This window comes from Cannabis sativa, chromosome 5 (genome assembly GCF_029168945.1).
Source record: "Cannabis sativa cultivar Pink pepper isolate KNU-18-1 chromosome 5, ASM2916894v1, whole genome shotgun sequence".
Lineage (NCBI taxonomy): Eukaryota > Viridiplantae > Streptophyta > Magnoliopsida > Rosales > Cannabaceae > Cannabis > Cannabis sativa.
In genome coordinates, this window is record NC_083605.1 from 58,524,788 (window position 1) to 58,548,421 (window position 23,634).

The 23,634-nt window shown below is 32.5% G+C and overlaps 1 protein-coding gene across 1 annotated transcript in view; it reads left to right on the forward strand.

Annotated features, from left to right (window-relative positions):
• The window catches only part of LOC115716735 (bifunctional pinoresinol-lariciresinol reductase 2), a 37,247-nt gene extending 15,642 nt beyond the window's left edge, over positions 1–21,605 (forward strand). The window contains exons 3-4 of the mRNA XM_030645617.2: positions 19,385–19,588; positions 21,148–21,605. Of these exons, the coding sequence (XP_030501477.2) occupies positions 19,385–19,588; positions 21,148–21,311 (368 nt within the window). The 3' untranslated portion in view covers positions 21,312–21,605. The remainder of the gene's footprint in view (positions 1–19,384; positions 19,589–21,147) is intronic.
• Positions 21,606–23,634: the final 2,029 nt, after the last annotated feature.

Below are 23,634 nucleotides of genomic sequence, written 5' to 3' on the forward strand. Positions count from 1 at the left end.
TAGACAATAATAATTAATAAATCAATATTTATCTATATATATATCTATTTATAAAGAAAAACACAAACATTATGATGTGGCAATTTGTATGATTTCTTCATCCTATTCTTTGATTTCTCAATTTTTTTAATTTTTCTAATTTATTTATAATTTTATTTGTTATATATTTTTAAATGATCAAGGTGTGTCTTTTCATTTCTATAACTCACACAATTTATGATATCCATTATTACTATATTACTATTACTAATTCTTAAATGAAAAATAATTTTTGGTGTGCTACAAATAATATTATGCCTCTATTTATATATACATATTTATCTTAAACTATCATAATAGAAAATCAATTTATGAATACGAATAGTTCTTAGGATATATTTATCTATATATATAATCATGCATATATATATATGATATGAGGATTGTGAAATGGAAAGTCAAGAAAAAAAGATTATGTCAATGCTTTAGATTACTATTTTTAGGTTTTTTACTCTCTTTCAAATAAAATACTAATAGTTGATAGCTTTGATTTTGATTCATTTTCTCTAATGTAATATATCAATGAAATTTTAATATAATCATGTTTAAAGGTATGGAGCGGATATGAGGTATTTTTTTTCATTTTCTTCTCAAAATATAATCATGTTTTTCATCATAAACAAACATGGATTGATTTTCTATGTTGAGTTTTATGTTTTTTTTTCTTAATTTTTTAATTATTTTATTATATCTATTATAACTAAGTAATTTATGTAAATACTAATTCACTAAATAATTTTATTTATATATTTACACATATATTATTTATTGATTAGAAACCTTTAGTCTTGAAATTGACTTATTTTCTCTAATGTAAAACATCAATAAATTTTCAATATAATCATGCTATAAGGTATGGTTCCCTGAATCTATTGAATTTAATGTTTATTTTTTTTTTTTATTTTTCTTCTTAATATATCATTTAATCTCCATTTTTATGTTTATATATATATATTCAATTATGAAAATATACTTTTATTCATTTAGTTATATGTTGCAAGTAGTTTCTCACGGAACAAACATGAATAAGTTTATATGTTGAGTTCTATATTATTCTTTTTTCTCAATTTTTTAATTATATATTATATAATTTAAGTAATTAAACCTATGTAATTACTTAATTATATATATATATTATATATTTATTATTTAAAAACCGTTACTATACCAACAATTAACAATATGTAACTTATGTAATTACTAATATATTATAATTTAAGTAACTTATGCAATTATTCAAAAAAAAAAAAAAGTAACTTATGTAATTACTAATGCACTTATATGTTACTAATATATTATAATTTAAGTAATTTAACATAGTTTACTATCTTTTTACATATTTGAAAATAGCAAATTATGTTTCTAATTTTGAAGTTAATATTTTATTTATAATATACACATCAAAATATTATATTATAAATTATATAACTCAAGTGGTACAAAAATAAATTAAAATATTAAAATATTATTAAAGTTGGGTCGAACCCGCGCGAAGCGCGGCTTAGTTCCCTAGTATATAGATATATAAATTTATATAACCAATTATAAATATTTATTATTCACTAAAAAAAGAACTGATGAAGATTAGCTATGTATTAATATATGGATAAGCAGTAGCACTAAAATTAGAAGTCAATCCTAGACCTAAGCAACAATATATAAGAAACTAGCTTTATAATTAAAAATTTAAAAAAAAAAAAGAAGAATTGTTATGAAAAAAAAATTAAAAATTGAAAATTGAAAATAAAATTAAAAATAAAAAATTAAAAACTGAAATAAAATTAAAAATAAAAAATTAAAAATTGAAATAAAATTAAAAATAAAAAGGAAAAAAGAAAAAAAGAGAGTGAAATGATGGATTGATTGATAGAAAATGAAAAAAGAGAGGGAAGAGAGTAGGATTTGATTGATGATGGATGGAATGATGACTAAGTGGTATTTGTGTAATAAAACCAACTTTGTAAGTAAAAATGTAGACATAGGCGTGTAGAGGTATTTATGTAATAAATTGTGCAAAATAGATTTTTCATGTAAAAATTTCTAAATTAATATGCATAAATAGATTCAATTTCGGAATATTGATATATATAAACAAAACACAAAATCAATACTAACAAAATAACTTAAAAAAATAATGTTGAAGTAGAAAATATTTTCTCTATACACATAAAATTAGGGGTGTTCATAAAATAGTCGATTCAATCTAATATAATCCAATTCGCAAAGTGCGATTATTCGTACTTGTGCGGATTGGATTGGATTAGTAAATTCAAAATCTGTACTTGTGCGGATTGGATGTTGATTGACATGTAAAAGTAACCGATCCAATCTAATCCACACATCTTTATAAAAAAAAATTAAAAAATTATATATACAAATAATATTTTAATGTAAAGAAAATAGTAATTCAAAACTCTAATACATATAATACAATTATATTTCAAAATTTAATAGATCAAATGTATATTTTATTATTATATATAATTTATTTTTATACATATAATTTAAAATAAAAGTAAACATTTCTTTGTACATACAATTTTTTTTCTTCATTTGAATTTAGTATTTGTTATTTTATTTATTTTAATGTGTTGTTGGAGACATAAAATAATTATAATTTGTTTTATCTTGTTGCTAGTTATGTGAAAAAAATAGTTTTTTTTTTCATAAATATTAAATAATTTAATATTAATAAGTAACCATCCAAAATAATCGATCCAATCTACACTTTTGCGAATTGGATTGGATTTGAGCTATTGTGCGGATTGGATTGTATCTAAAAAATAAAATCCGCACTTAGTGCAGATCGGATGCACTATGAGCAAAATAGTGCAGATTAGATTGGATGAACACTCCTACATAAAATTGAAACAGAAAAAGAAAAAATTGTAACAGCATAAGAAAAATAGAGAAGAGGGGGTAGCATAAAAAAATAATTAAGATTAGGATATATTTATATATATATATATATATATATATATATGGTAATGAGTGAAATTTAAAAAGAAAAAAAAAAAGAAAAACCCCTCCAAAAAAATTAGTTATTAATTTTTATAAAAAAAAAATATAATATTTTTGTTAATTGATATAAATATAAATTTATTTATTTGAAAAAATGTGATCATTTAATATTGTTTTTTTTTTTAAAAAAAAAGAAAGAAATGAATATATCACAAATATAAAAATAGAAAAGTTATAATTTTTAAAAGTGTTTTTTTTTTTAGATAAAAATCATTTTAAAAAAATATATATTATTATTTAAATATTTATATTTGTAAATAGTGATGTTATTTTTTTAGATTAATTAATATTTAGTTTTGCTTAAAAATATTAAAAAGTAACAAAAAGAATAGAGTAGAATAAAATTGTTGGAAAATTTGAATTTATATGCATATCTTTGTAGTATATTAATTTTTTTTTGAATAAAAACTTAATAAAATTTAAAAAATAGGCACATTTTGTATTCATATACATTATACCCTTCTCTTCTAACTTCACCATCCATACTTCGTATTTCCATCTATACTGATGGTGGTCCGATGTGGCTGCGATGGTGGTCCAATAATGGCCTGATGCTACTCTTTTTTTTTTTTTTTTTATGTTTTTGTTCATAAAAAAAAAGTAGCATCAGGTGACCATCGGACCATATTTGCTACCCATTTTTTTTTTTTTTTTATGTTTTTGTACATAAAAAAAAAAAAATACCCCCTTTGGTATTTATGTTTGCATAAGTGCTTTCAAGCGACTTTGGATGTCATGAGTTCTTGATTCTAATGAATTGAACTCCAAGGCTTAAGCTTTAGTTAGGACCATTCTAAGTTTCATGTTATGTGTCCCTCGTGTTTGAGAAGAAAATCCTCCATTTAAGTTTCTTAGTGCTTAATACTAAGAATTAATACATAGGACACCTACGATTTTTGGATTCTAGCTTTTTCTTCCACACAAGTACATATCTTTCAACTTAGGAACTTTCCACGAAACAAAAACCTTAGTCTGTTGGCTCCAGGTGATGAAAAAGGCTATGCTTACTCTCGGTTCCCTAGGCAACTAATTTTAGAGGATACACACTCATGGACTTCATTTTGTGTTTTTGTTCCTGGACCAACTTGACTTAGTGAGTATTATTCTTAAGTACAGTGAGATAGTGGCTTGCTCTCGGCTCTAAAAGTCTCTAGTTTTAGCTAGAACTCTATACTTTCGTAACTAGTTTAATATTGATTCACGACTGCACTAGGATTTGTTAATTTAAAAAGTGGTAAGAAAAGTATTGTATATATTCCATGATTTGTTCATTAATTAACAAAGTAAAATGATGCGCGAAGAATTCACCCTTCTCAAAAAATGTTAAGAAAACAGTTGAAAAACGAATTTTAGGCGTGGTTTTCTATTCTCAATTTTAAGACATAAAGGTATAAACATTTATTTTGAATATGGCAAGAAAATAGCTAAAAATGTTAAAGATTCAGTCAAAGTTTTCTACTTCCATATTCCATCAATTTTGAATATGGCAAGAAAATAGCTAAAAATGTTAATGATTCAGGTAAATTTTTCTACTTCAACATTCCACAATTTTTGATAATAAAAATAGTGAGTAGAACTTGAACATAACAATAAAATGGCATTTCACATTTTTAGGGGTACATAGCTATATATCCTACTCCCCAAGTGAGTTGAGAATTCCAAAGTCTCTAAATTCTTGATCAGTTATTTAAAATGCAGCTTGAAAACAAAAATAAAATTCATTAATTTTTCCAATTTCATTGTGCCCAGAGGCGTAAATAAAGAAGAAAAATTAAAAAATTACAACCAATAGAAGAAGATGTTTTGATCCAAACAACACCAGTTTACCGGTACTAGCAGTGCATGTGATCTACATTCCAAGCTTGTGGAATCTCCAATTCATCCAGTCTTTTCAATTGGTACATTCTATTACCCACTTAATGTAGGATCTCATAAGGTCTTTCCAAGTTTGGTGCTAAGACCCCCACTCCCAGTTCTTGAGAAGATGGGAATACTTTTCTTAAGACGAGATTTCCAACTTCAAATGATCAACTTTTAACTTTGGAACTGAAATGCTTGACAATCTCGCTCTAATAAATTTTTAGTTGGAGTTGAGACTGTTCTTGGAGCTCCTCGATTAAGTCCAAAGATTCTTGAAGCAGAGCATGGTTAATAGATTTCTCATATATGTGAAGGAATGGTGTTTTCAACTAGGATGGGTACTTGCATCCATAAGCCATTAAGTAAGGCCTGTGCCATGTTGAAGTTCCTTTTGTGGTTTGATATTCCCAAAGAACTCTTGGAAGTGCTTCCTGCCAATGAGCTTTGAATGCCTACAATTTTTTTTCAATGTGATCTTTAAGATCTTGTTTACGACCTCCACTTGTCCGTTCGCTAGTGGTCTTGCCACAACCAAGAAACTTTTGATAATTCTATGGTGGACACAAAAGTTTGTGAACTACACAATGTCAAATTGCTTCCTGTTATCTGATACGATCTTATGCTGAAGGCCAAAATGGCACACTATATTTTTGATGACGAAGTCCAAAGCCTTATTTGAGGTGACTATATTCATGGGTTTTGCTTCTACACACTTGGTGAAGTATTCTGCAATAACTATGGCATACTTGACTCCTCCTTTTCCAGTTGGTAGAGATCCCACTAGGTCGATTTCCCATACTACGAAAGGCCAAGGACTGTTCATCAAAGTTATTTCTGTTGGTGGGGTTCACAAAACGTTTTCATAGGATTTGTATTTCTCACACTTCCAAATGTACTCAATGTAATCTTTCTTCATTGTTGGCCAAAATTACCCTTGACGAAGAATCTTCTTTGAAAGGATCGGTCTAGAAGTATGGACTGCATAGAAACCTTTGTGAACCTCATGAATAATGGCGCTTATTTTGGTTTTGGCTACACACCTATGATATGGTGCAGATAATCCCTTACAATAAAGCTTTTAAATTTCGAATGACATATCTGGGAGCCTGGTATTGAACCTTCTGAGCAGCAGCTCTGTCAGTTGAAGACTCTCTAGAATTCAAGTAGTGGAAGATCTGACCTATCCATGATTTTGAGTGGTCAATTATGGATTTTACCTTAAATTTTTCAATACTTGGGGCTTTCAAGTGGTCAACGGACACCATGCCATATTACACAATCTCTAGGTCTATTGAAAGCTTCGCCAACATATAGCAAATGAATTCTACTCGCACGAGACTTGTCATATGTTGTAGTTTTTGAAATTTTGCAACGGTTCCCTTGATCGTGACACATAGGAAGCCATTTTTTCTCCCTTGGTTTGATACTCCCTAGATATATGGTTTACCACCAGTTGGGAATTATTGTACACTTCAATGTTTTGTGCTCTTACTTCTCTTGATAATTGCAAGCTAGCTATCATAGCTTCATGCTTTGCCTCGTTATTTGAGACGGGAAACTCAAAACAAAGGGAACTTTGGATCTGCTATACTTGCAGAGAAACTAAGATGATTCCTGCTCTAGATCCTTTTTCATTTGACGTTCCATCAACGTAGATCTTTTAGGGTGGCAATTCTGGAACTAGCTCGGCTGGATAATCGTTCATTCCAGAGCAGTCTACCATGAAGTCAACTAGGGCCTGTCCCTTAATCTAGATTTGGGGCTAATACTGGATGTCAAATTGAATAAGTTCCATGGCCCACTTCAAAAACCTTTTGGATGACTCCAGTTTCTGTAACACTTGGCAGAGATGGAAACTCCATGAATGCTTTGATCTTTTCTAGATTAGCATCCCAGTAACTAATATGAAACCCAAGAATTCCCCAAAAGATACTCTGAATGTGCACTTCTTTGGGTTGAGTTTCATGCCATACTTTCGGATGACAGCAAAGGCTTCTTCCAGATCATTGTTATGCTCTCTAGAAGTTCTAGACTTCACAAGCATGTCATCCACGTATACTTCCATGTTCCTCGCAGGCATATCTTTGAACATTTTATTGACCAGCCTTTGATAAGTGGCTCAGGCATTCTTTGGTCCAAATGGCATGACCATAACAGTACATACCTTTATCCGTCTGGAAGCTAGTGTATTCATAGTCCGTGATGTTTACACAAAAATTAGCCCTAATGACATGGACAACAATGTTTGACATGTTGCATGAAAGACGACATGGAGTTGAGTAGTCCTATGTCATAGCAAGTCGACTTGGGACAGGTCCCTAGCCCTACACCTAGGTTGATTTTGGGAATTCCATAATGGAAGTTCAAACTTCGATAACTTGTTCCTGAATCCTTATCTTTTTGTATTCTTTACCATGAAAACATGGAGCAATCAAAATCTAGACCTGAGGAGTTGAAATTACACGATCCTACACCCCAAAAGCCAACATGGGCACCTAGGGTTTCACCTAACGGCTAGGCTGACATTGCTAACTAGGGTTTAGGAATTCCATAATAGAAGTTCAAACTTCGATAACATGTTCCCAACTCCTTATGTTTTAGTATCTTTTACCATGAAGACATGGAGCAATCAAAATCCAAACCCAGGGAGCTCAAATTACACAATCTTGCACCCTAAAAGCCATCCTGGGCACCTAGGGTTTCACCTAGTGCCCAAGTTTGCATTCATAACTAGGGTTTCAGTTTTTGGTATCATCTTAGTGAAAATAGGTCAAACTTTTCATTGGGACATCAACTAGACATACCACAAACATATTTGAGGCATCAAAATTAAATTCAGAGAAAGTTAATTTTTGAGCACCCAGAGCAGCCGGTGCTTGAGCACCTAGTGCCCAAGTTGACAATTTATCAATCTGGACAAGTTTCAAGTATTAGATCAAAGATCTGACTTTTTCATTATCTTCATCTTCATAAAAAACATTAAAATATGTACTTTTAGGGAATGAACTTCATGAGTGCCAGAAGCAAGGCCCAACACCCAGGTTAACATTTTGTCAACCTGCACCGATTCTGATAATGTTTTTTGAGAACTCTTCCGCACATATTCTTCATTTTCAGAAAAGCTTAAGATTCAACTATTTCTAGGGACCAAACAGAGCTTCTAAAGGGCACAAACTAGGACCCATCGCCTAAGTTGACACTTGATACTAGGCCTCACGCCCAGGTTGACATATTATCAACCTAGGCCTTTTCCAATCAGATTTTCAAAGAAGTGTTTCAGAAATTCTTTTCCTCATCTGAAATAATTAAGATTCAAGCAAACTCGGGGAGAAAACCACAAACTCGAGGGCCTAGAAACAGTGCTCAGGGCCCAAGTTGACAATCAACTTGGTGTTTTGGTTTCAATCATTCAAATGCCAAATATGATTTGAGCACTCTCTTAAGAATGCAAAAAAATGGGGTAAGAGACCTCTTTATCAAGTTCAAGAACCTTGGAAGTATCAAAATGACAACGTGGGAGCCTAGAAATGAACTGGGTTCTGCTTATCCAATTCTTATTCTGTTTTGATTGTTCGTCTAATTTTTCACAACAACTAAGATCCATGAAGTTAGAGAAGTCAAATTTATAACTTCAAATTTCTCATTTCCAACATGGGAAAACCACTCGGAAATGAAGAGTTTCGAGTCTCTCATTTCTGTAGAATAGCAACATCTCCAAGAACTGGTGACCAGCTTTGCCAAAACGCAAAAATAGATAGAGTGATGTCAAAATATCACTTAGACATCAAAAAGTACATCACTGGGAGGTTTTCTCACTTACCCAGCATCCAGGTTGACGAAATATGTCAACTTGGGCATTGGGATGTCAACCTAAGCATTAGATGTTAACCTGGGTGCTGGGTTATGAACTACTTTTAGTGAAACGATCATAAATAACTCACGATTAGTTTGATTGATGCGATTAAAATTGTGTTTTGAAGCTATTTCAATGACCTATCAAGTCTTGTCTCACACTTTAATCGTAGTTCTGAAGTTCTCGACCTTAAATTTGACCCTCAGAGTTATGAAAATAAGCTCCGACTTACCTGGAGTGGGTCTCGCCGCCGCGATCTTGGCTCAAAAAAATTGACTATCAACCCTAGAAATTAATTTTGATTGTTAGATCAGCATCTACAGTTAAATTTAGCAAATTTATATTTTTTTCATATTTTGAATTATTTTTTTCCTATTTTTAAGGATCTCCTTAACCTATAAAAAGGGAGTTTCTCTAGCTTATTTTTCATATTAAAAAAATTACGCACAAGGTCAGAGCATCTCACTCTAGTTTTTCTCTCTAGAAATTAGAGCTTAAACACTTAGCCTTTTTCTGTAATTACCGTCTCGTGAGAAATAAAAACTCAAAATAGACGTAGCTCCATTACCATCACGACATGGGGAGTGAATTAGGGATTTTTTCTATTTTGGGTTAATATTACTTTAAAAAAATATTTATACTACTACAAGAAAAAATAAATATTTATATTGTTTATTAATTTGAAATATACTATTTTTAAAGTCTCTTATTTACAAAAATACGGTAGAAAAACTCCCCCAGATGCGCAATGAGAAGTGTTACACACATGTGGCTATGTGGGCGAGTGAGACTCACACGCGAGTGAGGGACAAAGCATTCAGAGTTGCCTGGCGCTCACAAACTGTAGCGTCAGAACGCAACAGTGGTTGCCACGTGGCGAATTCGGACAAAGTGGATTTTAACGTGTAGGGCTTCTTTTCTCAGTGCAAAACAACTAAACAACAACACAAAAACAACTAGAAAATAACTTAACTATAATATATAAATCAATTAAAGTTTATAATATTATGCAAATAAAAATAAATTTATATGATTAAAATTTCAAAAAATACAATACTGAAATAACTTAATAGCAACAAATAAACAACACGATAACAATTCTATTTTAATATAAAAATTAATTGAGCATCAACACTTACGTCAACTTAAAAAATAAAATAAAAACAACACACAAATAAAAAAAACATATATATAGATACATTTATTTCTCTTAGTTAAACAACTAAATAACAAAAAAAAAAAAAACAACTGCATAAACTCCACTACAATATGCAAATTACATAGACATGAAAATAATTCTAAAAAAGTAAAAAACACAACTAATGTATAAAATAAAATAAACATGTATATATATTTATTTTTATGTGGTTGAATAACTAAATAACAATAAATAAACAACTGTATAACAACTTACTATAATATGCAAGTTAAATACGCATGAAAACAACTTCATAAATTACATCAGATTCAAGAAAAAAATACACAAATAATCTATAAAATAAATTTAAAAACAACTACATAATACTTGTACACCAACTTAAAAATATATCTACACATTAAAAAATATATATATATATATAGTCATTTTTCTCTTTGTTAAACAACCTAATAGCAATGAATAAACAGCACAATATAACAATTCTATTATAATATAAAAATTAATTGTACATCAACTAATAGTGTAGAAAATATGAAAGAAACCAACAAACAACAAAAAGTATGAACCATAAAAAACTAAAACATAAACTATTTTTCTTTTGATTGAACAATTAAATATGAAGAAATAAAATAACTAGATAACAACTTCATATTAATACATAAATTAATTAGTTAACAACACATTGCATTAACTCAAAAGAAATTTTAAAAACAACTGATAAATAATCTTAAAAAAAAAAAGTAAAAGCAACTACAAAATACTAGTGCATTAATTTAAAAAACATATATACCCATAAAAAGTAAACATATATTCATTTAATTTTTTTACATAGTTAAACAACTAAATAACATGAGCAAAAAATTCGATAACAATCCTATTTTAATATGAAAAGTTATTAGACATCAACATGTTATGTTAACTTGAAAAACATAGATAATCTTAGAAAAATAACACAACAAAAATCTTAATATATGTATGCATTCAAACTAAATATATATATATATATATTTAATTTTTCTTAATTGAACAACTGAAGAATAATAAATAAATAATTATATAATAACTCCAGTGTATAATAATATTTAAATAGGCATCATAAAATAACTCCACAGATTGTATAACTCCAAGGATAAATAAAAATATGATTAATAAATAAACTAAACTTAAAAGGAACTACAAAGCGTTTTAAAAATATATGTACCCATAAAAATTAAATATAAATTTATTTTTCTGTTGGTCGAATAACTAATTAATAACGAACAAACAACTAAATAGCAATCCAACTTTAATATACTGATTTTTTTTGCTGGAATATGAAAATTAATTAGGAATTAATACATTGCATTAATTTAAAAAACAAAACTTAAGTAATCTCAAAAGAATAAATAAACTTAAAAGCAACTACAAATTAATTTTACATCTACTCAAAAATATATGTAACAACAAAAAATTAAACATATACTTCTTTAAAAAAAATTGCTTTGATATTTTATCTTGGTAATATATTTTATTTTTTAATTTACACAAAGTATTATTTTTGATAAAAAAAAAAATTACACTTCTACGTTCATATATATATATATTAATATTTTTACATTGTTCTATAAAATAACATGAAAATAATAAAACAAACAACATGAAAATAACCTAAAAATAATATAAAAATAACAAAAATTAACAATAAATTAACAAGAATACAACATAAAATAACATGGAAACATTAAAAGACAGTATTTTCAATAAATAAAATGTTAAAATTCTGAACAGTTGTATTTTTGTAATTTTTTTTGTTTTTATGTATTTTTGAAATAATTATATCTGATATTTTTTTATAAAATTAATGTGATATAAATTTATTTAAAAAAAAAATTATAAACGGTTATTTTTATATGAAAAATAACTTTGTAGTACATATAAAAAATGATATTAAAAAAATAGAACAAAAAGTAATTCCATTGTTTACTAAGTTAATATTATATTTAATATATACATTATATATATGTTGTTACTGTGCAAAAAAAACAAAAAATAAATATTGAAAGACATTATATATTTTTTTTTTATTTTTCCTTAAAAATTATGTCACTTTTATCATTAATACAGGCTATTTTTAAAAAAAAAAAAAATGTAAAAAAGATGTCAAATTTGACATCTAGTGTAAAAATCCCAGTGAACCACTATAAATTGTGTGTGTGTCTCTAAATTTTTTACTTAAAATTATTATTTATCTTGCCAATGTAGCGAGTTGATGTTGGTCATTTTTTAGCGTCAACATGTGACATGCATCTTGATTTGATTGTAGCCAGAGTATGCGTCCATAAAACTTAACAGTTCATACCCTGACGTAGCATCCATAATTGAGTCAATTTGGAGAAAGTGAAAACAGTTTTTTGGACAAGCTTTATTGAGGTACATGAAATCTATACACATTCTCCAAGTGTTGTTGGGCTTCGAGACTAGAACCAGGTTGGCCAACCACACCAGATATAAAGCTTCTTAGAGGAACTTATTGGCAGTTAGTTTTTTGACCTCTGCCTTTATTGCATGTGCCCTTATGGGGTCCAACAGTCTTCTTTTGTGGAAAACAAGTGTCTCATTCTCATCAATATTAAGGGAATGGCAAATGGTATTTGGATTGATCCCTATCATGTCTGAATGATTCCACGCCAATACGTCCTGATTCTTTTTGAACGTGGACACAATCCTTTTACGTATTACTGGAGGTAAGTTTCTCCCCACCTTGATAAATTTTGTGGGATCCATCTCACTAATGTTGAATTCTTCAACATCCTCCAGTGGTTCTTTCATTCTCTCTGTCCTAACTCTGGGATCCAATTTGTCCTCTATCTCCTCCCGAACAACTTCAACTTCTACCTGGACAATTGCTCTGGGAGCACTTTCAACATCTTCTCTGACCATAAACACGGATAAAACAAAGATGTTGTCATCACTTCTGGATCATTTTTGGTCATCTTTAATCACTCCAATACTCTCGTTGTCTCAAGAGAAATTTTTGCACAAGGACCTAATGGATGTGATCACGCCAAAATTGACTAGGACTGGTCATCATAATATATCATTATAGGTTGTAGGGCAGTCCACAACTACAAATGTGTAGTGCTTGAAGGCACAAAAGTTATGTTCTCCCTTCAATGTGACTGGAAGGTGGATTTTTCCCATTGGAATCAGTAAGTTAACATTGAATCATTAGAGTTGTATGGGGAAAGGTGACCAGCCTTTAATCAATCAGATTGCTTGAACATCAAACTTTAACAGAGTGTTAATAGAGCTTCCATTTTCTACCAATATTTACAGAACTCTTTTGTTGCTAATGTGAGCTTCAATGACTAAGGGGTCATTATGGGAAAATACACATGCCTAGCGTCCTTCTTTGTAAAGGTGGTGGGTAGATTTATCATCCTCGGATGTTAAGCTGGTGACTGCACTAAAGCACATATTTCCTCTTCATGCTCTAATTCCTTTAAGTACCTCTTCTGGGAGTTGAGGGTGTTCCCCGCAATATGTGCCCCCCTCAAAATTGTGGAAACGTGAGCATCAACAGGTGGCAGAGCTAGACCTAGTGGTATGGGTTCCTGGGTCTTGAAGCTAAGACAGTTACTACAACATGCACCGATAGAGCAGGGAAAGTTGGAAGTTATGTTCGAAGAGCTTGAGAGAGACTTACCCCTTGTGAAGGATTACCGTTCCCTACTGACGCGAATAAACGATTGTCTGTGATCTGCTCCCTGTTTGGGATATATACTCAGGATCTAGATCCATTGGCCCAGGTGCCCAACTCTGACCAAAAATTTAATTTTGTCTTTCAGGTAGTAACACTAGTTGGTAGTGTGCCTCATGTCTCCATTATATTCAAATCTCTTACTCTGGTCCCTTTTGTGTTTTCCTCCTTAGGGCATCCATGGAGGCTTCCAATAATGGACCATGTTGTAGGTTTTCTTGTATACATTTTCTCGAGTATAGACCAAACTTATATGCTCAGAAATTTTAGGCTCATACTCTTTCCTTGGTTTATTTGGAGAATCACTTTGGTTCTGACTTCTTCCGCCTCGCTTGCTCTTGGAATGGCTTACACTTGCTTCCAAAACTTGTGTTTATTGCTTTGATTGTCTAGGAGCGATACTACATTCAGTCTGGATTGCTCTATACCTAGAGAAATGGGTTTTCGTGGGTGCTTGCTCAGAAGCAGTGGTCCCGTAGACAGTCGATGTATACTGAATTCCCCGAAGTATATCTGCCAGAATTGGGACTAGTGGGGTAAAACTTAGCATTGCTACTAGTGGAGTAGGTGCCGAAGGTATTCCAAAAGCTTGTTGATAAGTCTTCCAAGCTAATATTTCCTTGAGCTTTGGACATGAACTTGGACAGCGTCTCAGCTCTTTTTCATTGCATTTCACTCCACAAGAAAGGAGCCTATTATTAATTAAGACTAGAGAGCTACCAATTTCATATCACCACTAACCTTTGTCTTTGCAGCTGCTTCCATCCTCCATTAGATGAAGTTCTTCAAGCTTTCACTAGGCTATTGTTTGAGGCTATTCAGCGATCCGACCTCCACGTCATAGTCTCTGGCAACTATAAAACTATTTGTGGAAGGCAGACTGCAACTCCTTCCAGCCATTAATCGATTTAGGAGACAAAATCTCCACCAGTCTTCTGTGGACTTGGTCAGTGTTAGTGAAAAACAAAGGCATTTGGTGTCGTCACTTACTATTTCCAGTTGCATCATCCGATTGTATTTTAACAAGTGGGTCATGGGGTCTGTCTGTCCATCATACAACTCTATCTGTGGTATTTTGAAGTTGTCGGGTAGTGGGGCTTCGATGATCCGTGTTTGAGAGGGCCCCACTCTACTACTGGACTAACTTGGTAAGATCAATGTAAGTGACTTTCGACCCATTGCGTGTTGTAATGTGATTTATAAAGTGAATACCAAACTCATTTGTACTTGACTGAAGAACATATTACCTGATTTAGTAGCCCAGAATCAAGGAGGTTTTATAAAAAGTCGGTTCATTACTCATAATATTATGATATGTCAAGATCTTGTTAGATATTATGGCAGGAAATCAGCAAAGCTAAACTGTATGATCAAATTGGATCTTCACAAGGCGTATGACACCATAGAATGGGGATTCATAGAAGAAATGCTGCATGCTTTCAACTTTCCAATAAAATTTATCCAGCTAATCATGACTTGCATACAAACTCCCAGATTCTCGCTCATGTTCAATGGTTCTATGCATGGGTTCTTTGAAGCTAAAAGAGGATTGAGACAAGGTGATCCCATGTCTCCTCTGATCTTTGTACTTGGGATGGAATATCTCACCAGGATTTTGCAGAAATTTGGTCTTAAACAAGACTTTGGTTTCCATGACAGGTGTGAAGCTCTAAGACTAAACCACTTAAGCTTTGCAGATGATGTTCTGTTGTTCTGTAAAGGTGATTTCAAGAGCATTTACTACATGCTGCAAGGCCTTAAACTATTCTCAGACACCTCCGGGCTTCAACCAAATAAAAATAAGTCAGTTGTGCATTTCAGTGGGATGGAATGAGATGCCCTTCAAGTATCTTGGAATCCCAATCTGTGTAAAGATAATATCAGAAGTGGAATGCAAAACTCTTGCTGAGAAGATGACTGTCCGAATTAGAGCATGGTGTACAAGGAATTTATCATTTGTAGGACGAGTTATTTTAATCAACTCGATTTTGATGGCAATACATACTGTCAAATTATGATATTGCCGAAGAAGACTATTGCAGAAATTGAGAGCATCTGTCGTGCTTTCCTATGGAAAGACCAGGCGGCTGCCGCTGGGCCAGGAGCAGTGGCCTGGAACACACTATGTCAAACCAAATCCACTGGGGGGGGGTTGGATCCAGAGACATCTCAACATGGAATATAGCAGCGATGATGAAATATGTTTGGGCTATAGCTACCAAGAAAGATAGTCTATGGCTAAAATGGGTAAATCATGTATATATACAAGAAGATGACTGGTGGCAACACAACACAAACTTTCAAAGCAGCTGGTACTGGAGGAAAGTAGTGGAGGTCAAGAACAAAGTGATGCTAGTCATAGATTCAGTACAATTCATGTCAAAGAAATACCAAATTACTGAAGGGTATAAGCTGCTACAGGCTCCTCAAGAAAATGTGAGATGGTGTAAAGTAATGTGGTGCCGATATAATGTGCCTAAGCATTCTTTTATTATGTGGATTGCTGCTCTTAACAGGTTAAAAACCAGAGAGAGATTATATCGGTTTCACATTGTAGATAGCCCCACTTGTGTTTGTGTGGCTTACAGGAAGAATCAGTTCAGCATCTAATTTTTGAGTGTGACTTTACTCTAGATTACTTGAACCAGGTAAAGAAGTGGCTGCAATGGAATATTTGTATAAACTCATTGCAAAGTCTCTTGCGGTAGATTGAAAAAGCAAAAGTAGGTAGAATCAGGAAGAAGGTGCTATCAGCAGCCTTAGCTTGCCTCGTATACACAATTTGGACAGCAAGGAATGAAAAGGTGTGGTTGGCAAAGGAGCATTTGGCGGATCAACTTGTATATAGAGTAAGAGGAATAGTCAAAGATAGAGTTACTTGCCTTGGGCATAAAAACGGATATAGAGAAGAAGCAATATGGTTTGAGGCTTTGTAAAAATGGGGAATTTCCATTAGTTGCTCATTGTAAAGAATATAGTTTGAGACTATTTATGAAGTCTCTCTAGTTTGTATAAGTTTGTAAAAGGTTTTTTTGGAGTAATGAAATTCAGCTGGTTCATCAGAGAAAAAAAAACTTGGTAAGATTAGTCATTTTTTCTTCCAATCTTTTAGTGTCACTATTGAGAAGGTCACGTTCGCAAACCTTATCATTTAAATAGTTCCTCAGGTTGTTTCCTCGGGGTCTCGCCTTTTCTCCTTTGGCATTCTCATATTTGGCATTAAGATGCCTTTGAAGGTCAACTGTGGACCAACTATCTTCAAAGAAAATTCCCTCCACCCACTTGGTTAACAGAATCACTAGGATGGTTTTTCCTTACCTTAGGCTTTGGTACTTTAATACTAGGCCTTTTGTGTGGCGCAACCATGCCTTATGGAGAAAAATGGCATCCCAGCCCAGAGGCGTTGGTGGCCATCTGCGTCCATAAGGGTTGGTTGGTCGTGTTCATATTTTTTATAGAAGGCAACGAGGCAGATTTGGTGTAAGGCTCGCCCACCTTTGCCTTCCCCTTGTCTTTTCCTAGAGCTAAGGTTCCAACATTGGTGGGGTTTGCTTTGTTTTCCCGATCATCATGTCCTTCTAAAGCATTTTCTTCAAAGTCTTCATCTAGGTTGTCAAGATTGGATCGGAGGCGAGCGATCATTTGTTATATCTTTTGAGAGAACCTTTCTTGCTGTGCTAGCTTTAGTTAAGTTACAAGAAACTCATTGGACACTCAGAGTAGATCTTGATCCTACTCGTAATAATATCTATCCTTATAGTACCCGTCTTCAATTTCTCCATTATAATCTTCTTCATCGTCTTCTTCTTTGTCTTTCTCTTCTTCTGGGTTTTTCTCAACGAACAACTCTCATTGTTGGTTCGTTTCAAGCATCTGTCCGTCAGTTTTAGACACTTCTTCGTCCCTCATATGGCTTGGCTGAGCATATTTTGGAGGGGTTGGATTAATGTCGTCCATGATGACATCCTGGTTAGAAGGATGAGGTTTCTCAACAACAGTTTTCCTTATATCCACCATCGTTGAAGATGATAGGTAGATTGGATTCTTTCTGCAGCTCTTAATGAAAGCACCAAAATTTTACTAATATTTTTGAAAACTGAATATTTAAGAGCTTGAAGAGATTAAACATAGATAAGTAAAAGAGATGGAGGAATTTTACGAGGTTCATGCATTAATTATCCATAGTCTACAAGTCAGTGTATTGCCCTTTTAGGCTTTGAAATGTATTACAAATGAGTTTTATAATAAAAAACTCTAACCCTTGCTATAAGGTGTTTTTTTTAGGTTTCTCTTGTATAAAAAGAAAGCTTAGAATAAAACTAGCAGAATTTTAGCTAAAATTTTGTCCCTTTTTGCATAAAGGGATAAGGTTTATATAGGCTAGAGTTTGGGTTCAGGCATACCAGTGACCCATTCAAGTTTTATATGTAATAGCAAGCCCATTATTGGAATAAAATACACAAACACATGACTATAAGGGCCAATCGAGATATTCAGCTCGTGGGGAGGTTGTTTCGTACTAACAAGGAGACTATTTAGTGTAGGGCACGTGTTGCATAGAGAATAAGTGTGGCAGACAAAGGTGTCAAAAAGTCGTTGGACAAAAGGTGTATATGTTGTGCTTGCACTACCATGATCTGATATACAGGACAATATTCTGTCATGTGTTAGAGAGATAGGCATGACATTATATGGGAGACATATGCTTTCCATATCATGGTAGACATTCGGTACTAACCCCGTGGTAGATATCCAGCTCCTAATCTGTGGTAGGCTTCTAGCTTTAGTCCTATACGACTTGCGTCCATGTATGCCCTTACCTTCGTTTTGAGGTCTTTGTTCCTTCAGTGACTTAGAATACTAGGCACGTTTTGGGCCTTGGAAGATCGTTAAGTCTCGGAGGCGAAGCCCTTAGTCTTTATTGGGCTTGGGCCCATTCCAAGTTTGGCTTGGACTTCCATAAGATTAGGCCCAGTTTTAGATGGTGATTACCTTTTGGTTGTACCACGGGTCTACCTTCCGGAAACATGGATAACAAATAAAAATTGTTCGTTTAAAGTTTTTATTTTTTTTTTCTGTTAAAGTTAACGGTTAAAACCAAGATCGCTAAATCAATCGATTAATTATCCTTTTTTTTAAGATTGAAAACATATTTTTAACTATTTTAATTTTATTTATTTATTAAAATAGATAATTATTTAAAAGTATCAACAAAATTAGATAATTTTTTTTTATATAAATCTTAATTTCAGTTTAAATTAGACATTAATTCAATTAATTAATCATACATTGCAGCAAATTTATTAGTTATATTATTTAAAATATCTAAACTTATTTGCTTATTTTATTGTTTGATAAAATTAGTTAGATATATTTTTTATAAATAAATTTAAAATTAAATTAATGAAAAATATAATCAAATTAAATTTTATTAAATTTAACTTTTTATTATTATTTAAATTAATAATTAAATAATAACAACTCTAATGCAACTCTAAACAAACATTAGTAATACCTTTTATATATATATCTAAAAGACCAAATCACCCTTAAAAAGGAGGGAAGAAATTACCTTATAAATTATTCTATGCTATTATACTTCTTTCTTTATGGAAAAACGTATTCTCAATTGTCTGAAAACGGCAATAATTATTAACCTAGCTATCATTTCAATAATATGGAACTTTTATATATGTTTATGTATATGTGGCAGCTATATACGTTGATGAAGATGACATAGCAAGGTACACAGTCAAAACCGTAGATGACCCTCGAACTCTGAACAAGACGGTGTATCTTAGACCACCAAAGAATATTTTGTCCCAGAGAGAAGTTATTGGAGTTTGGGAGAAGCTCATTGGGAAAGAGTTGCACAAGTCATCAATCTCAAAGCAAGAGTTTCTAGCTAGTGCGAAAGGTGAGAGCTTAATATACATAGAGTAAATATATTGTTATTTATATATTTCTCTTAGCGTCAACCAAAATAGTTGCATTTCTATGCAGGCACTTAGTAAGTATATTATAAATTATAACCGCATTGAAGAAGTGGAGAGAATGCATGTTTTCTATGAAAAAGTTATTATAAAACCTTATTGACTAATGACGGTGAATAACTTGTGCCACATTAGTTGCTATTGAAAACATAATAGTGTTTGAATGATCTCTGAGTCTCTGACAACTTCTTGGAGAGAATTCTCTTCCACAACCTACTCTAAGATGTCGAAACAGTTGTATACTACTACCTAACCAATTTCGTACTCTCCGCGACATCGATCCTCTAGTGGTGCGAGACTCTCATAATACTTGGGTAGAACTCACTCCCAAGTAGCCTAAAAAAAGAGCATGCCGAAGTATTTATTAGTTAAAATAATTAACGGCCACTTAATTAAAACATAAATTGCGTTCTGTAATACTTTTTTTTTAAATTAAAAAAAAAACAAAAACCTAAAAAATATTCATAAAAAACATATTCTATAAACTTTTTAATTTCTAAAATGAAAATTTTTAAAGTCATTGTAATCTATTATAATCTATTTATATTTTTTTTACTGACACTTTGGACCTTAACCTCACCCTTGAACCCTAACAAGGACCACGGACCCAGACCCTGACTGGACTCTGACTAAAACTTGAACTCAGACTTGGCCCCTAAAAAAGAACCCAATAGACCCAAACCCAGGCCGGCCTGCCCTGGCCCCAGACTTAGACACAAATTCAGACTCGACCGTCGACCTCAGACTTGACCCTCGACCCTTGAACTCGGCTCTGACCCTCAGACCCGAACCAACCTCCAAGACCCAAACTCGACCCCAGGCACCCCTAGACCCATATCCGACTCGAGACCTAGCCACGATCCCACTTTTTCTCACCTCATTTTCTCATTTCTCACTCAAATAAAGACAAACAAAAAAAGAAATTTATATAACACTTTTATTTTTGTTCTTAAAATTAAAAAACAAAACTAATTATAGAATATATTTAATTTTTCCAAAAACAAAATTTAAAAATTGAAAATTTTACTACTTTATTTTAGGTAACTTACAAAATTAAATAAATAAAAGTCTTACCAAATGCAAAAATTTTACTTATTTCTTAGGTGTTCTTTGCTTTATCAAAAGAATTTAGCTTCATTAGTATATGCAAAATTGTTTGTGATTAATATGTTTAAATAATTTTTTTTTAAGGAAATGATTAATTTTTTTTTTTAATTCATTGTTTATCTTACTATTAATGTGTGACAAAATATATATGTATAAAATAATATCTAGGGACAATTAGCGATCAAAAAATTAATAAAATAGATCAATATATAATCTAATTAAATTATATAGAAATGGTCGAAGCTTGTGTGTTGTGCACGTAGATCAAAAAATGTGAGTAATTTTATATTTTCTTCCTAGCTTATTATTATCAAAACGACAGCAGGTTTGGCCTAACTTAATTCCTTGTTTGATTTTTATTTGTATGGAAATGAAGATCTAGATTATGCTTGGCAAGTTGGAATGGGACATTACTACAATGTGTTTTTTGAAGGTTGCCTAACAAATTTCGAAATAGGCGACGAAGGTGTCGAAGCCACTGAACTTTATCCAGAAATTAATTATGTTTCGGCTGTCGACTACATGAAGCGCTATCTCTAGTGAATGATACATATATTACATATAGAGCTTTTATTTATTTTTATATTAGAAGACGGGGATTTTAACTTGGAATCACTAGGTCTATGAGCACAAATAGACCTCTTATTAATAATGTAAAAATAAATAGGACTTATCCCCCGAACAATAATCCTTGTAGAGTTTCGTCTTCTAAAACTTTCTGTGTTGCATGTTGGATTAGAATCTTATTTGTGAGCACATATATAATGTATATATTATTATAAAGTGTGTATTGCGGAATTGAATTGAAACCAGTGAAAGAATATTATTTGATAATCGATCTAAAATTACAAAGAGAACCAATGCAACTAAATATAGTGTAGTAGAGGCGGTTAAGTGACTAACCAACTTAACTAAAGAAAAGGAAAGTCCTAACATAATTAACTAAGTTGTCTTAACCAACCAAAAATAGTTAAAGACAATAACTGCTATTGACAGTCAATCTGGAGAAGAGCTTGGAGAAGAAAAATATACTATAACTTGTTACCCCCTCCCTCAAGATGGACGGTATAGATCATAGACATACATCTTGTTTATGTGTGTAGTTAGAACTGTGGAGGCCAACAGTTTGGTGAAAGCATCTGCTAACTGGAGGTTGCTGGAAACTGGGATCAGTCGTATGGCCGAGTTGTTAATTTTGTCACGAAAAAAGTGGCAATCTAATTCGATATGTTTAGTTCTTTCATGGAAGGTTGGATTGTTGGCGATATGAATAGCTAATTGATTATCACAGTAAATAAAGGCTGATTTTGTTTGAGGAATTTTGAGGTCAGTGAGTAGGTATTGAAGCCAAGTTATCTCAATAGTGGTTGCAGCAAGCGCTCTATATTCTGCTTCTGCTGAAATACGAGATATGGTAGGTTGTTTCTTAGTTTTTTAAGAAACTAAGCAGTCTCTGATGAAGATACAGAATCCTATAGTTGAGCGTCTAGTGATGGGGCAGGAAGCCCAATCAGAGTCTGAAAAACCTTGGAGATAGAGAGAAGAATTTGGTGAGTACAATAGGCCTTGTCCAGGGTGGCCTTTGATGTACCTAAGTAGGTGGTGAAGAGCTTGCAAATGTGTGCTGGGGGTTTCTCAAGAACTGACTAAGACAGTTGATAGTGTAGGTGATGTCGGGTCTGGACAAAGTGAGGTAGAGCAATTTGCCAACAATTTGTCTATAGTAAGAGGGATTTGTTAGTGGTTCCCCTTGTTTATCATCTAACTTAGTCCGTGGATCAATGAGAGCCTTTGCAGGTTTGCTACCTGCATATCGCGTTTCTTCAAGAAGTTCAATCGCATATTTGAATTGTGATAGAAATAGGTCGTCTTTGCTTTTGGAAATCTTGAAGCCAAGGAAGTAACGTAGGGATCCAAGGGCCTTGAGTTTGAATCTTGAGTGTAGGGATTGTTGAAGCAGATGTAGGATAGCTAGGTTGGGTCCAGTGATGATGATATCATCCACGTAGACAAGTGAGGCTATGAAATCAGTCTCATTTCCTCGAGTGAACAGGGTATAGTCTGTTTGAGATTGCTTGAATCCTTCTTGGATAAGTGCATCGGATAGCTTCTTGTACCACTGCCTGGACGATTGCTTTAATCAATAGATTGACTTGTGAAGTTTGTAGACGAGATTAGTTTCTGTAGACAAAGAATTAGGTAGGGTCATTCCAGGAGGTAACTGCATATATACCCCTTCATTAAGATCACCATTTAAGAATGCATTATTAATATCAATTTGGAGCATGTGCCATTGTTTAATAGTAGAAATAGCAAGCAAAAGCTTGAATGTGACCATTTTGGCCACAGGTGAGAATGTATCAAAGAAATCGAGCCAATCTTGTTGAGTATATCCCTGAGCAACAAGGCGAGCTTTGTGCCTTTCAATCGAGCCATCACTGTTGCACTTGATTTTATACACCCATTAACAGCCAATTGCTCTTTTTCTTGGAGGAAGAGGAACAATAGACCAAGTCTTATTATCCTTGAGTGCAATGAGTTCACTGTTCATGGCATCAAGCCACTGTCTGAATTGCATTGCATGTTTGTATGTTTGTGGCTCCTTTTGTGAAGTAACTGCAAGAATGAAAGCTTCGTATGAGTTAGTCAATCTAGTGTAAGAAATGAATTTATCTAAAGGATGTGGTGTAGAAGATTGATCTTGAATGTATGAATAGCATTCAAAGTCTTTGAGGTAACTCGGTGGTCTTGTGGGTCTAGTGGTCCTTCTTGGAACAGCAGGAGGAGCATCATGTGATGTTTGTAAAACCTCAGTGGGAGGATTGTTAGATTGTGGTGATCTATCAGCAATGTTTGTGGGTTT